We start from the raw sequence: 13,516 nt of genomic DNA, 5'->3' as shown, positions 1-13,516 counted from the left end.
TTTCTTGTTTTGTATGTCATTCTCCGTTCTGTTTCAGTCTTTCATTTTCTAATACTTAATTGTTTTAAATTTTCTTTTCCCTTTTATTTTTTTATTTTTCCCTTAATTTTTTCCTTAATTTTACTTCCTCTTTTTATGTCTATTTTTTTTTTTTTATTTTCAATTTCATTTTTTTATTCTTTTTATTTCTTGTTCTGTATTAATATTCTCTCATATAATTTTTTTTATATTTCTAGTTTTCTCTTTCTTTAATTTCTTTTTCAATTTCCTTTTTTATTTCTTTCAATTTAACCTTTTTACTTTGGCTTTTTGTCCTCGATCTCTTTCCTTTTCACTGCTGCCTTCGATTAAATTTACATTTACGTTTTTGTTTTCCTTACCCTCCTCGGCCTTTTTCTTTCCGTTTGTATGTTGTCTTCCTTTTAACCGTCTCCCTTCCCTTTTCCCTTTTTCGTCCCTTTCCATTTTATTTACATTTCTTTCTTCCTTTTCCAGTCCCTTTCCTTAATCCGTTCCCGCTCCATTTACTTTATCTTTTCTCTTTCGTTTTTCCCCCTCCCTCTCCAATTGCCTTAATTTTATATATTCTCCCTTTCTTTTCCTTCCTTGTCTCCTGTTTCTCTTCTCCCTAGTACAGTTTCAACATATTTTTCTTAAAAAATTGCTCATTTCATGAGTTCCCGCTAATTCCAACATAGAGTGATCCTTCAACCGCATATTAAATATTTTTTATAACCTTACGCTCTTTTTTTGCAGTCAATCGTGTATTATTTCCATATAGGTATCTTTGTGTAAATATTCTTATCTCGCTCTAAATTCTTCAATTCTTTCTTTCCAATCTTTATTTTTATCGCGCCAATATTAGTATCGCACATTGCACAAAGATATTTTCATTAATTAATCATGTCATAAAATAAAATATTCCAATCTTTTTTTTGTATGAACGCCATTATATTTGTATACGAACGAAAATATGAAAATAGAAGAACAAATTAATGGAGCCCAAAATAAACTACTCCAAAAACGTACAAACTTTTATCAACTACAAATATGAATTATTTTGTTTTGAGTGCTAAGTGACTTTTTCACAAGAGAAATAAATAAAACGCAAACACCTTATTAGTCACTTATATTTTTTATATTTTATTATTCAAAATAATAAAAAATAATACAATTGTTTCGGCACTATCGTTGTGCCTTCCTCAGTCGATAGCGTTCAACTAGCCGCTGTCTGTCATAAAACAATATAACAAATAATAACACAATAATACAATAACAAAACCAATAAGAGAATTTGCAATAATAATAATTGTGATAACAAAATAATTTTTAAGTTTGTTGGAAAGCGGTAAAAAGGCTAGAGTACAGTGGACCAATATCCCTATTAACAGCAACATTTTTATTTACATAAATATGCAAGGATTCTAAAATATTTAGTTTATTCATGTTTGTTTCCGATTTAATTAATTTGAAATTGTCTTCACTTATGGCATGTTTCTTCTCAAGCGCATGTTCGGCTATTCCACTTTTTGGTTCGATGTTCTTAATATATTTCAGATGCTCGTTCATCCTTGTTCGTATTGTGCGCGTTGACTGACCTATGTATTTTGCCCCACATATCTTTCCGTCGTCATCAAAGGTAGAGCACGTCACTGAATAAACCCCCGGTTTATCCAAACTGTGACACTTGTCTTTCGTAGATTTTAGCAAAGATTTAATTTTATTCTTACTTTTTGGGACAACTTTTATGTCTGATTTCTTGAAAAGTTTTTTAATATATTTAAAATATTGTTCATCGTACGTAATGCTACAAAAACGATATTCATCTTTTTTGTCCACTGTCTCGAAAAATGAGCTGCAATCTCTTTTTGCTTTTTTATTTTGGTGTTTGCTTATTAATTGTTGTTAGCAGGGACGCTACTCCTATTTCTATATGTACGCCTAATAAAAATTAGCAAAATCGGATAAGGACCACGCCCACTTTAAAAAAAAATTTTTTTTAAAGTAAAATTTTAACAAAAAATTTAATATCTTTACAGTATATAAGTAAATTATGTCAACATTCAACTCCAGTAATGACATGGTGCAACAAAATACAAAAATAAAAGAAAATTTCAAATTGGGCGTGGCCCCGCCCTTTTTCATTTAATTTGTCTAGGATACTTTTAACGCCATAAGTCGAACAAAAATTAACCAATCCTTTTGAAATTTGGTAGGGGCATAGATTTTATGATGTTAACTGTTTTCTGTGAAAACGGACGAAATCGGTTGATGCCACGCCCAGTTTTTATACACAGTCGTCCGTCTTTCCTTCCGCATGGCCTTTAACACGATAACTTGAGTAAATTTTGAGGTACCTTGATGAAATTTGGTAGGTAGATTTCTGAGCATTCACCTCAGATTGCTGCTTAAAATGAACAATATCGGACTATAACCACGCCCACTTTTTCGATATCGAAAATTTCGTAAAACCGAAAAAGTGCGATAATTCATTACCAAAGACAGATAAAGCGACGAAACTTGGTAGATGAGTTGAATTTATGACGCAGAATAGAAAATTAGTAAAATTTTAGACAATGGGCGTGGCACCGCCCACTTTTAAAAGAAGGTAATTTAAAATTTTTGCAAGCTGTAATTTGTCAGTCGTTGAAGATATCATGATGAAATTTGACAGGGACGTTACTCCTATTACTATATGTACGCCTAATAAAATTAGCAAAATCGGAGAAGGACCACGCCCACTTTTAAAAAATAATTTTTTTAAAGTAAAATTTTAACAAAAAATTTAATATCTTTACAGTATATAAGTAAATTATGTCAACATCCAACTCCAGTAATGACATGGTGCAACAAAATACAAAAATAAAAGAAAATTTCAAAATGGGCGTGGCTCCGCCCTTTTTCATTTAATTTGTCTAGGATACTTTTAACGCCATAAGTCGAACAAAAATTAACCAATCCTTTTGAAATTTGGTAGGGGCATAGATTTTATGATGTTAACTGTTTTCTGTGAAAACGGGCGAAATCGGTTAATGCCACGCCCAGTTTTTATACACTGTCCTTCGTCTGTCCTTCCGCATGGCCGTTAATCCGTTAACTTGAGCAGAAATCGACATATCTTTAAAGAACTTAGTTCACGTACTTACTTGAACTCACTTTATTTTGGTATGGAAAATGAACGAAATCCGACAATGACCACGCCCACTTTTTCGATATCGAAAATTACGAAAAATGAAAAAAATGCCATAATTTTATACCAAATACGAAAAAAGGGATGAAACATGGTGAGGTAATTGGATTGGTTTATTGGCACGAAATATAACTTTAGAAAAAACTTTATAAAATAGTTGTGACACCTACCATATTAAGTAGAAGAAAATGAAAAAGTTCCGCAGGGCGAAATAAAAAACCCTTAAAATCTTGGCAGGTATTACATATATAAATTAATTAGCGGTATCCAACAGATGATGTTCTGGGTCACCCTGGTCCACATTTTGGTCGCGATCTGGAAAAAGCCTTCACATATACAACTACCACCACTCCCTTTTAAAACTCTCATTAATACCTTTAATTTGATACCATTATCGTACAAACGCATTCTAGAGTCACCCCTGGTCCACCTTTATGGCGATATCTCGAAAAGGCGACCACCTATACAACTACCACCACTCCCTTTTAAACCCCTCATTAATACCTTTAATTTGATACCCATATTGTACAAACAAATTCTAGGGTCACACCTGGTCCACCTTTATGGCGATATCTTGAAACGGTGTCCACCTCTGGAACTAAGCATCACTTCCTTTTAAAATACTCATTAACACCTTTCTTTTGATACCCATATTGTACAAACAAATTCTAGGGTCACCCCTGGTCCACCTTTATGGCGATATCTCGAAACGGCGTCCACCTATGGAACTAAGGATTACTCCGTTTTAAAATACTCATTAGCACATTTCATTTGATACCCAAATCGTACAAACGCATTCTAGAGTCACCCCTGGTCCACCTTTATGGCGATATCCCGAAAAGGCGACCACCTATACAACTACCACCACTCCCTTTTAAAACCTTCCTTAATACCTTTAATTTGATACCCATATTGTACAAACAAATTCTAGGGTCACCCCTGGTCCACCTTTATGGCGATATCTCGAAACGGCGTCCACCTATGGAACTAAGGATTACTCCCTTTTAAAATACTCATTAACACCTTTCTTTCGATACCCATATTGTACAAACAAATCCTAGGGTCACCCCTGGTCCACCTTTATGGTGGTATCTCGAAACGGCGTCCACCTATGGAACTAAGGATTACTCCCTTTTAAAATACTCATTAACACCTTTCTTTTGATACCCATATCGTACAAACGCATTCTAGAGTCAACCCTGATCCACCTTTATGGCGATATCCCTAAATGGCGTCCACCTATAGAACTATGGCCCACTCCTTCATAAAATACTCTTTAATGCCTTTCATTTGATACACATGTCATACAAACACATTCCAGGGTTTCCCTCGGTTCATTTTCCTACATGGTTATTTTCCCTTATGTTGTCACCATAGCTCACTGAGTCACTGAGTATGTAATGTTCGGTTACACCTGAACTTAACCTTCCTTACTTGTTTTGTTTTTGGAAATAAGCTTCGGAATTATTTTTTTCATATAAACCCAGTAGTAGATAACTAATCAACCATATTAAACCTGCATATTGTGCGTGAATATTAGCAGGTTTTTAAGTCACTATGCCGCTAGTAGTACATGCTGAGCAACAACAGCAAGGCAAGCAGATGAAATAGAATATAGCCACATATACATATATATTCACAACTTTGAACAAGAGAGGCAGAGGTATAAGAGAAGTCAATAGGCAACTAATTAAGAAGGCTATTCACGACAAGTCTAGACCTTGCAAAAAATAGGCGAACGAGGCAACTGAGAGTATAAAAGCAGCGTTAGCTGAGAAATAGTGAATTAGTTTGATTTTAAAACGTTATAAGGGAAGTGCGCGAATACAGTAAAATGTGAAGCTTTACTACCATAGTGGTGCTGTAAATAAAAAGTATTTTACACACAGAGCATTTGCGTTTATTTTTTCGATAATTTAGTGATTCGACCGATAACAGCGAGGCAGAATATAAATACAAAAATTTTATAAAATTAACAACAATATGGTGAGTTGACATCTCTCTTGATATATCAGCTGTTTACATATATTAAGAAAAGTTGATTATCTGGCTAGTTACGCTGGGGACTCGTACTATTTAGATATGAGATCGTTTACAACTAGTCTGCTTCACCACGGGGTATAAACATTCACACACATATGTGCATATATATATGCTTACCAGCTCAAAGCTCAGATTATGCTGTTGCATGTAAATATACTGAATAGCAGATTGACGCTAGCTGCAAAAAAGGGACGAAGGAGAATCCAAAAAAAAATTATTAAAAAATGATTTTACAAAATAGAGCTAATGAATTGAGCTCGCCAAACAAAGCAATGCAGCATTTTTATTATGAATTAATATTTGTGAGCATGTCGATAGTATTTATGTATGACCCTAAGGACATATAAATATGGTGTAAAGGATTACTTTATATTCTGCCTTTGTATATTTACATATACACTTTTTATGTATAAGGAGGTTGTATATATACATATATAGCACACCCAGACACAGCAAACAATTGGCGTTTTTAAACGCGTTAAATGATAAATGACCCTGGCCGTTTCATATAATTTTTTTTCCTTTTTTCAAGTTGCGGCTTAATCGCTTTTTTTCTATATCTTTCTGTATTTGCCTGTTCCGGTTTTATTGCTTTGAAAAATTGTTGTATACTTTTCAGCGAAAAAGTGGTTTTAGGTATGTAAAGCTGATTTCGATTATATTTATTTTACATTTATAAGTTTCCAACTAAATCAAGTTACACATTTTATATCGCGAATAAGATTTGAGTGTTAATTGTTAATGGTATTGTGGCAAAATTAATTATACTTTACTATCTCTGCTAAAGCTTTCGAAAAATACTACGATTTATAAGTTCTTTATATTGGACACACCCAAAAGTATGCACAGTTGTTAACAGCTCTAAAGTATGGTGGAATCAACAGTTCGCAGAGCGAACAGAGATGTATGTGTACAGTGATATGTACGGATCTGTTTCGTCCTTTTCTTAGGACGTTAGAACAAAATAATGTTCCGAAGGTTACTTAACGCTTAACTTAAAGTGTGTTCTAAAATGAAGTCCATTTACAAAGAACTTGGAAAAAAGGAACAAAGACTATAATTTTGCGCCTTAAAGCATGCAACATATTGTAAAGAATTTTGGGAAATTCCGCTTATATGAAACCTTCTGTTAACGTTCGAATAACTGAACTGTCGAATAAATAAAACCAATAATATTCAGTATTGCAAAATTGCCTTTATTCAGACTACTTTGGGAGTAGTACTTCACAATTATACTCCAAACCTAATAGCGTGTTTAAATCAAAACTGATCAGTTATTCCTCATTTTGCGCTGCTTTTATACTCTCTGTTGCCTCGTTCGCAATTTTCTCCTAAGGTCTAGCAGTTGTATCTCATACTTGGTTATTTAGTTATACGCGTATGTATGGGTGAGTAACAACTTCTGCTCTTAGCTGTGAGTATGTGAGACAATCTCTTTGCCTTAAGCTGCTGGTTATGTGTGTAAAATATGCTTCATCGCTTTATATGTATGTGTGTAAATGGCTTACTTTGATGTATTCATATACACAAGTGTTGCTGCTTGCTTTATTGTTGTTGTATATTTATTTAGTAGCAGCATAGTTATGTATAGAACTGCTAATATTTCCCACAATATATTTTTTTTTTTTAAATATTGAACTTTTGTTCCTTACAAAGTTAACCCTGCAAAGAATCGTAAGAGTAATCCTAAAAGCGTGTTGCCAGGGAATTATCTCTTTGGTCTACTGAGAGTATTATTGATGCCCTCGAGTCTCTTATGAGTATACTTGGGACTAGTCAGTGTGAAATTTATAAAGTCAATTATAAGAGGCAGCAAAATAACAAAACTTGGACCAAATAGGTAGAGTTATGACAAACTGGGGTATGGAGTGTTTTGTAAGAAGTTGATTAGGCTTAGATAAATTTAACAAATTTTCAATTCTTAACTCCATAATAATATTATATCTAATTTTGTTTTCATTTCTTTTTACTTTCAGATTATTAAGCAACTTTAAATAATTGTAAAAAATATGCCATAAAAAAGCGGAGTACTTCAGTTTTAAAAAATGCAACACTTTACCATCATTAAATATTCACATCACTACCTTCACACATACATATATATAAACGCGCTCAATTATATCCTTACATACATTTTAGCACTCGTAGATAATATCGCTTTGAAAAAAATTTTATCACGCACGCGTTCGTGTTACCATTTAATGGACATCCAGTGCAGTGAATGAGTTAATAAAAATTTCATTTCGTAATCAAAATTAAAATGCTCAAGCTTACCGAGCTCTGTTCAACCAACAGATTTACGCTTATGGATGTCACAAATACTTTACGTTATGCGAATGATTGGTTGAACATTTGTCATTTGTATGCACGCTTGCCATATAACAAATGTCTACTAAATTATGCAAAGCTTATGTACTTGGACATACAAGGATGCGTGTTTGTGGGTGTGTTTAAAATACCTGTAACAGTAGTTGCTAATGTGTGTATTTTATGTAATCAAAAATAGGAAAGAAATTTGGTGTTTTGAATGGAGAGTACCTCCTTTGATACAGAAATATTGTTTAGTTGAAGAATGACCTTCTCCTGATGGCAAGATGTCAGGGGCAGATCCTGTATACAGGCCACCTCAAGGAACGATTACATATTAGAGTTTGTAATCTACATTACAATATGTTGCAATGCCAAAATTGAGGCCACCATGTTGGTCAGTTGATAGCTATACTGCCCTTATAATAAAGTATCGAGCCAATTGGTTATGTTTTATTAGGGCTTATCCGTGTTCCATTTAAACCATTTCGCTTGAACAATGAAGCTGCTGTGATCTTTAACGGTGCAGTAAGCAACTTCTTTAAATTCTGACAGTATACAACTCGCCATAGTTTGGAGCCTGGTGTATGCTTAAGCTGCGTATTCGCAAAGGTAGCGTGTGACTGTTTATTTGCTGCTCTCGTTGCCTCAGATCCTGCAAATGCTGTTAAAAGGCATCCGGAATCACTCAGCATGCAGGCCAAGCGGCCAGTGTCCTATGAATGTGGCAGTGACTCCAAATTTTTTCTTTGAAGACCTATTTAGCAGGTCCTCTTAGCTTGCTGGCCCGATAGGTGTCAGCCTGGAATCTGTTATTTATGTTTTCATTTGTTTGTTTGATGTGATCGGATTATGAATCTCGACTACCCCGCAGCGTCCATAAAGTAAAACATCAGGCACGCCTAAAAGTGTGTAATATTTAGAACTATAACTTATATAAGGCTATCGTGATATTGGTTTCGCCAAACAACTATTAGTGAGAAACAAAAGGATGCATAATTTAGTAGAGTTGGAGATAGCGACAGACGAGGCTTATATGATATGAAAGCTGTACGGAGAAACTGAAATTTTAGCGCTGATAAAGCAACGCCAAACAGAGAGACGCCACAGGTCTGGGTATATTCACCAATGCTGTCGACGCTGGCCACAAGCCAATCATTTAGGTGGTACGACTGAGAGCCAGTCAAACTCGGGGCGTACGCTGATGACATTTCAGTCATCATAAGCGCAAGATGTCTACCAGCAATTAGTTCTCTGATTTTAGGTCCCTGTTTGGACTAAACCTAAGCTTGTTAAGGTAATCCTTCAAGAAAATTACTGCATAAAATTTCTTAGAATTATATTAGGTAGTAAGTTTACGTGGAAAGTCCATGTGGGGGAGAGAGAGCGAAGAATGCCTCCGCGGCACTGTATGCATGCAAATGTATGCTAGAATGCACAAGGGGCCTATCGCTCAAACTCATTCATTGGGTATTTATGTTAATTTTGATAGTCATTCGGCAATCAAGGCAATAATCCCACACAATATTCATCAGGAAGTCTGAAGAAGTACTGTAGCGACTTCGATTGGGCCGAAGAATACATACATATATACTGGGTTCCCTGTAAGAAAAGAATAGGATGTCTTATGGCGTAACATACTTACAATGAAGGCTTTTTGTTGAAGATGTAGGAGATGCGACCAGAAGGAAGAAATGGTTAATACTATTCTGTATCTGTGTGCAGCGCTCGCGAGTTCAAGCTTCCAACTACTTGAGGCAGTTTGCTAGATATCGGGGCAGCGATTAAGCTAAGTCCTATAAAACTTCTGTTAATGGCCAAGAGGAAAGAGTTTTTCTATAACATTAGTCCTGCTACCTTACTGGAGTTTTCCGTTTGGTGCTCTAACAAATTCTGTTAACACCTTGAACAATACAGTCTATGCGATTAATACTGACCTGCCAGTTCAACCCAACATATTCCGTTTTTTTTTTTTTAATGTTTATATAACAATTTTTTGAAAGCCAACGTTGCCATGACGTCGCCTCTAAAAATACACCAATAAATTTTCATAAAAATGAATGCGGATTCTTTGATTGTAGAATTCTATTTAGAGCTACGAATATGAATTAAATAAATTCTGAAAAATGTTCAACATAAAATATCAACGAAACTGTGACCATAAAAAAGCAGCTTCATACAGCTGACAGGTGAACGAAAGTTTGTAGTAGAAAAAAAAAAAAAAAAAAAAACTTAAATTATTTTAACTAAGCAACAACTATATAAACTAATAGAAAATTGCTATTTAAAAGGCTAACACCCTACAACAATATTGCCTGCAATAACAAAAAAGAAACACGAATGGTTCCAGTAGATAGAAGTTGACAGCAAACAGCCGTCCTGCATTGCACATACTAACAATGCTTTTAAAATAAATTAAAATTAAAAAAAAAAAAAAACCAAATATATAATAAATTCAAAAAGGTCGTTAAAAACAAAAACTGTACAATTTGTAAGTAAAGCTGCAAAAAATGTAAAAAGTATTTGTTAGACAAAAGTAATAACAACATCAAATTCTCAAATAATTTCAGTGCGCTAAAAATGTTAAAAAAGTATGCGTTAACGTAAGAATTTCCAAACATAACTTAGCAAAATTTAATTTCTATGTAAAGTTGTTACACAAATGCAATTATATCAACAAAAAAGAAAATTTGTGCAATAATTCTTTAAAAGAAAAGAAAAAATCGATAAAAAATGTAACATCAAGAAAACTCCAAATAATGTACAAAACTAAAAATTGAAAATAAAACTTAAAGTTAAAAATAACACCATTTAAATACATGTATGTGCAATAACAAAAAAAAAAAAATTATTACAAAAAAAAATGTAAATGGAACTTCCCAACCAAGCACTTTGCTTAGCATTAAAATTCGACAAAGTTTCATTGTAGCTTACCAAAACTGGCCGCCATAGGAATTTTGTTCACAGCACTTTAGCAGTTATATTCATCAAGCTATCTTTTTTTAATTCATAAATTTCAAGAAAAACAGCAACAACAATAAGTAATATTGCAGTAATGGAGCGCGCTTTGTCAATTTTGCTGTGCCTCATCCTAACAACATTGCAATTTATTTCTACACACGAACATGGCGATGGCTTTAAACCAGGTATGTTATATATATAATGTAACTGTTGTTATGTTTACGTTAGTATACACTGTACCCATGGAACAGGGAATGAAGAAGAAGAAAAAGCAGGACCACCTAATTTATGTTATAGTTTGGCACTTGAGTTAAAAAAATTGTGTACAAAAAATTGTCTCAAACAAAACTCGACGACCAATTACACTGGTCAACAGTGATTTTTGTGCAGCTCTACATGTAACCAAATTTGGTAGTACTCGGTACCCTGATAAAAACTGTATACTTACTTTTTTAATGCTACGTACAGTTTTCTAGATAAGATCAAGAACCCTTTTTAAGAGGTTAGGGCATGTATGGCCCCATATCTTTGTTTTTCTTTATTCTATCAACACAGTTTTGATGTCTTTGAAAATAGTACATTTCGCCGCTTCTATACCAATATACAAGTTGTTAATATATCTTCATAAACGTTAGAGAAATTGCAAAAATAATATGAAAAATTTAATTATTTTTAAATTTTTTCATTTTTAATCACGGTTTTCTCGAATAATTTTCAGCCAGTTCATATGTAAATTTTTTTAAAATAATCTCCTATTGATTCTGTTTTCAAAGACATATAACTTTTTATATCCGCGTAGACCTTCCTAATATATTCTATTTTAGTAAATTTTTACTGTGAAAAAAAAAGTTGTTTGTTATTTATTTTATTATTAACTATTTATTTACATAAAAACTTTCGTTTACGTGATTTTCGTGAATGTGGTATGACAAGACAATCACGTTGCATTCCCCAGCAGTAGTTAGCCATCATATGCTGATCCCATTGGCCTTGGTACCTCTCTTCCATAGTTTTTAGGTCCTAGTGAAACCATTCGCCTTGTTCTTCGCTATAGGAACCAAGATTCTCTGCAAATTGGTCAAAGTGGCTATGGAGATAATCGACTTTGATGGACATGTTAAATCCTAAGTTTTTTAATTCTCTAGCTTGTTGTTAACAATATCAGAGTAGTGTGATTTCCCAGAAAGTTCTTAGTAACTTCAACAAACGAATTCCACGCAAGCAGTTCCAAACTGGACATTGAATTTGAAAAACCAGTATCTTTGATCAACATTCTTATCTGTTGGCCATCAAAAATACCCCACTTTTATTTTTTCTATGCTTAGCCTAGGAAATTTTCTTGCTATGTAAAGAAAACATTGTCCATTTTTATCTAACGCCTTCACAAATTGTTTCATTAGACCCAGTTTAATGTGTAAGGGTGGCAAAATAATTGAACCTCTTGTAACTAAAGATGGGTTTATCACATTTTGCTTTCCCATTTCCAACATCTCACGTACAGGCCAATCCCTTTCTGTCCAGTGTGGGTGCTTGGCACGACATCCCACAGGCAATAAAAACATGGGTATTTGGTGTATCCACTTTGTTGTCCTAACAAAAAGTTAACCATCTTTAAATCTACACAAATACTCCAATTATGTTCGTTATATTTGATTTTGCTTTAAACAAGTGCAATATTTTGATATTGTTCCTTTAATTTAGTTGAATGAGCAATGGGAATTCGACCATACTGGTTGCCATTGTGTAAAAGAACACACTTAAGGCTTCGTTTAGAGCTGTCTATGAAGAGACGCCATTCATTTGGGTGGTATTCTGAAAGACCCATTTTGAGAAGGAGGCCTCGCACATCTGAACAAAAAACTATATCATTTTCCTAATTAAAAAATGGCAGTAAGTCTTGTTCTCTTGTACGGTAGAAAGTCACTTTCGTACCTGTAGCCAACAAGTTTTTTTCTTTTAATCTAGAAGCCAACACTTCTGCAGATTCCTTAGATAATTCAAGATCCATTATAAGATCATTTAATTCTACTTGGGTAAAAGTTGTTGGCTCAGTAGACGCTATTTCTTTGATATCACTATCGCTAGACACTTCACTATTCGATGATTCACGGGTAGAATAAAATGTTGGAACAGGTGCTTCCTCGGAATGTGGTAAACGTTTCTTAGCGGATTGAACGTTTGGATATATAATTTTTTTTAACATTAACACCACGCAAATCGACACAGCAGAATCTCATATGGCTTCTTTTACCATTGACCCACTGTCTCTAGTGTTCACAGCACATTTTGGAAAACTATTCGAGGTATCCACGGCTTGTTTTTGTCTACAACTTACAATTTAAAGTACAAAAAATAAGCACTCTTTATAAAATCTGTTATAGGTACTTTTCCTGAATTTTTAGACTGTGTATTCCCCACAAATGTAGCAAAACACATTCGGGTCATTGACACAACTACCTCGTGATGAAGACATGATATTGAAATTTTTTTATTTATTTATAGAAAGACACTAACACTTGAAACCGCGCTCCGGAAAAATTTTAAAAATATAGGGGAAGGAAAAAATTTGTATAATATAATTCTTTTTTTTTCACAGTAGAAATGTACTAAAGTAGATACGGATATATAGTACGCGGATATAAAAAAGTTAAATGTCTTTGAAAACAAAATTAACAGGAGATTGTTTTAAAATAATTTACATGTGCACTAGCTGACAAATTATTCGAGAAAACCGTGATTAAAAATGAAAAAATGTAACAAAAACTTTAATTTTTCACTTTATTTTTGCAATTTCTCTAACGTTTATGAAGACATATTAACAACTTGTATACTGATAGAAGCGGCGAAATGCACTCTTTTCAACGACATCAACGACAAAACTGTGTTGATAGAATAAACAGGAACAAAGTTATGGGGCCATATATGCCAGAACCTCTTAAAAAGGGGTTCTTGACCCTATCTAGAAAAGTGTATACAGCATCAAAAAAGTAAGTATACAATTTTTATCAGCGTACC

General features: G+C 33.7%; 1 protein-coding gene across 11 annotated transcripts in view; it reads left to right on the top strand.

Annotated features, from left to right (window-relative positions):
* Positions 1-13,516, top strand: part of side-VI (sidestep VI) — a 592,575-nt gene that overhangs the window by 195,712 nt on the left and 383,347 nt on the right. For 4 of the 11 annotated variants that reach the window (XM_067783988.1, XM_067783969.1, XM_067783999.1 and 1 more), the window contains exons 3-4: positions 7,210-7,677; positions 9,622-10,686. In XM_067783988.1, the coding sequence (XP_067640089.1) occupies positions 10,596-10,686 (91 nt within the window). In that variant the 5' untranslated portion in view covers positions 7,210-7,677; positions 9,622-10,595. The remainder of the gene's footprint in view (positions 1-7,209; positions 7,678-9,621; positions 10,687-13,516) is intronic. The other 7 variants (XM_067784031.1, XM_067784049.1, XM_067784040.1 and 4 more) reach the window with 4 other exon arrangements.

The sequence above is a fragment of the Eurosta solidaginis genome, chromosome 1 (assembly GCF_040869045.1).
Source record: "Eurosta solidaginis isolate ZX-2024a chromosome 1, ASM4086904v1, whole genome shotgun sequence".
NCBI classification, from domain to species: Eukaryota; Metazoa; Arthropoda; class Insecta; order Diptera; family Tephritidae; genus Eurosta; species Eurosta solidaginis.
The sequence above is the reverse complement of the archived record's forward strand: the minus strand, read 5'-3'. Positions and strand labels throughout refer to the sequence as shown.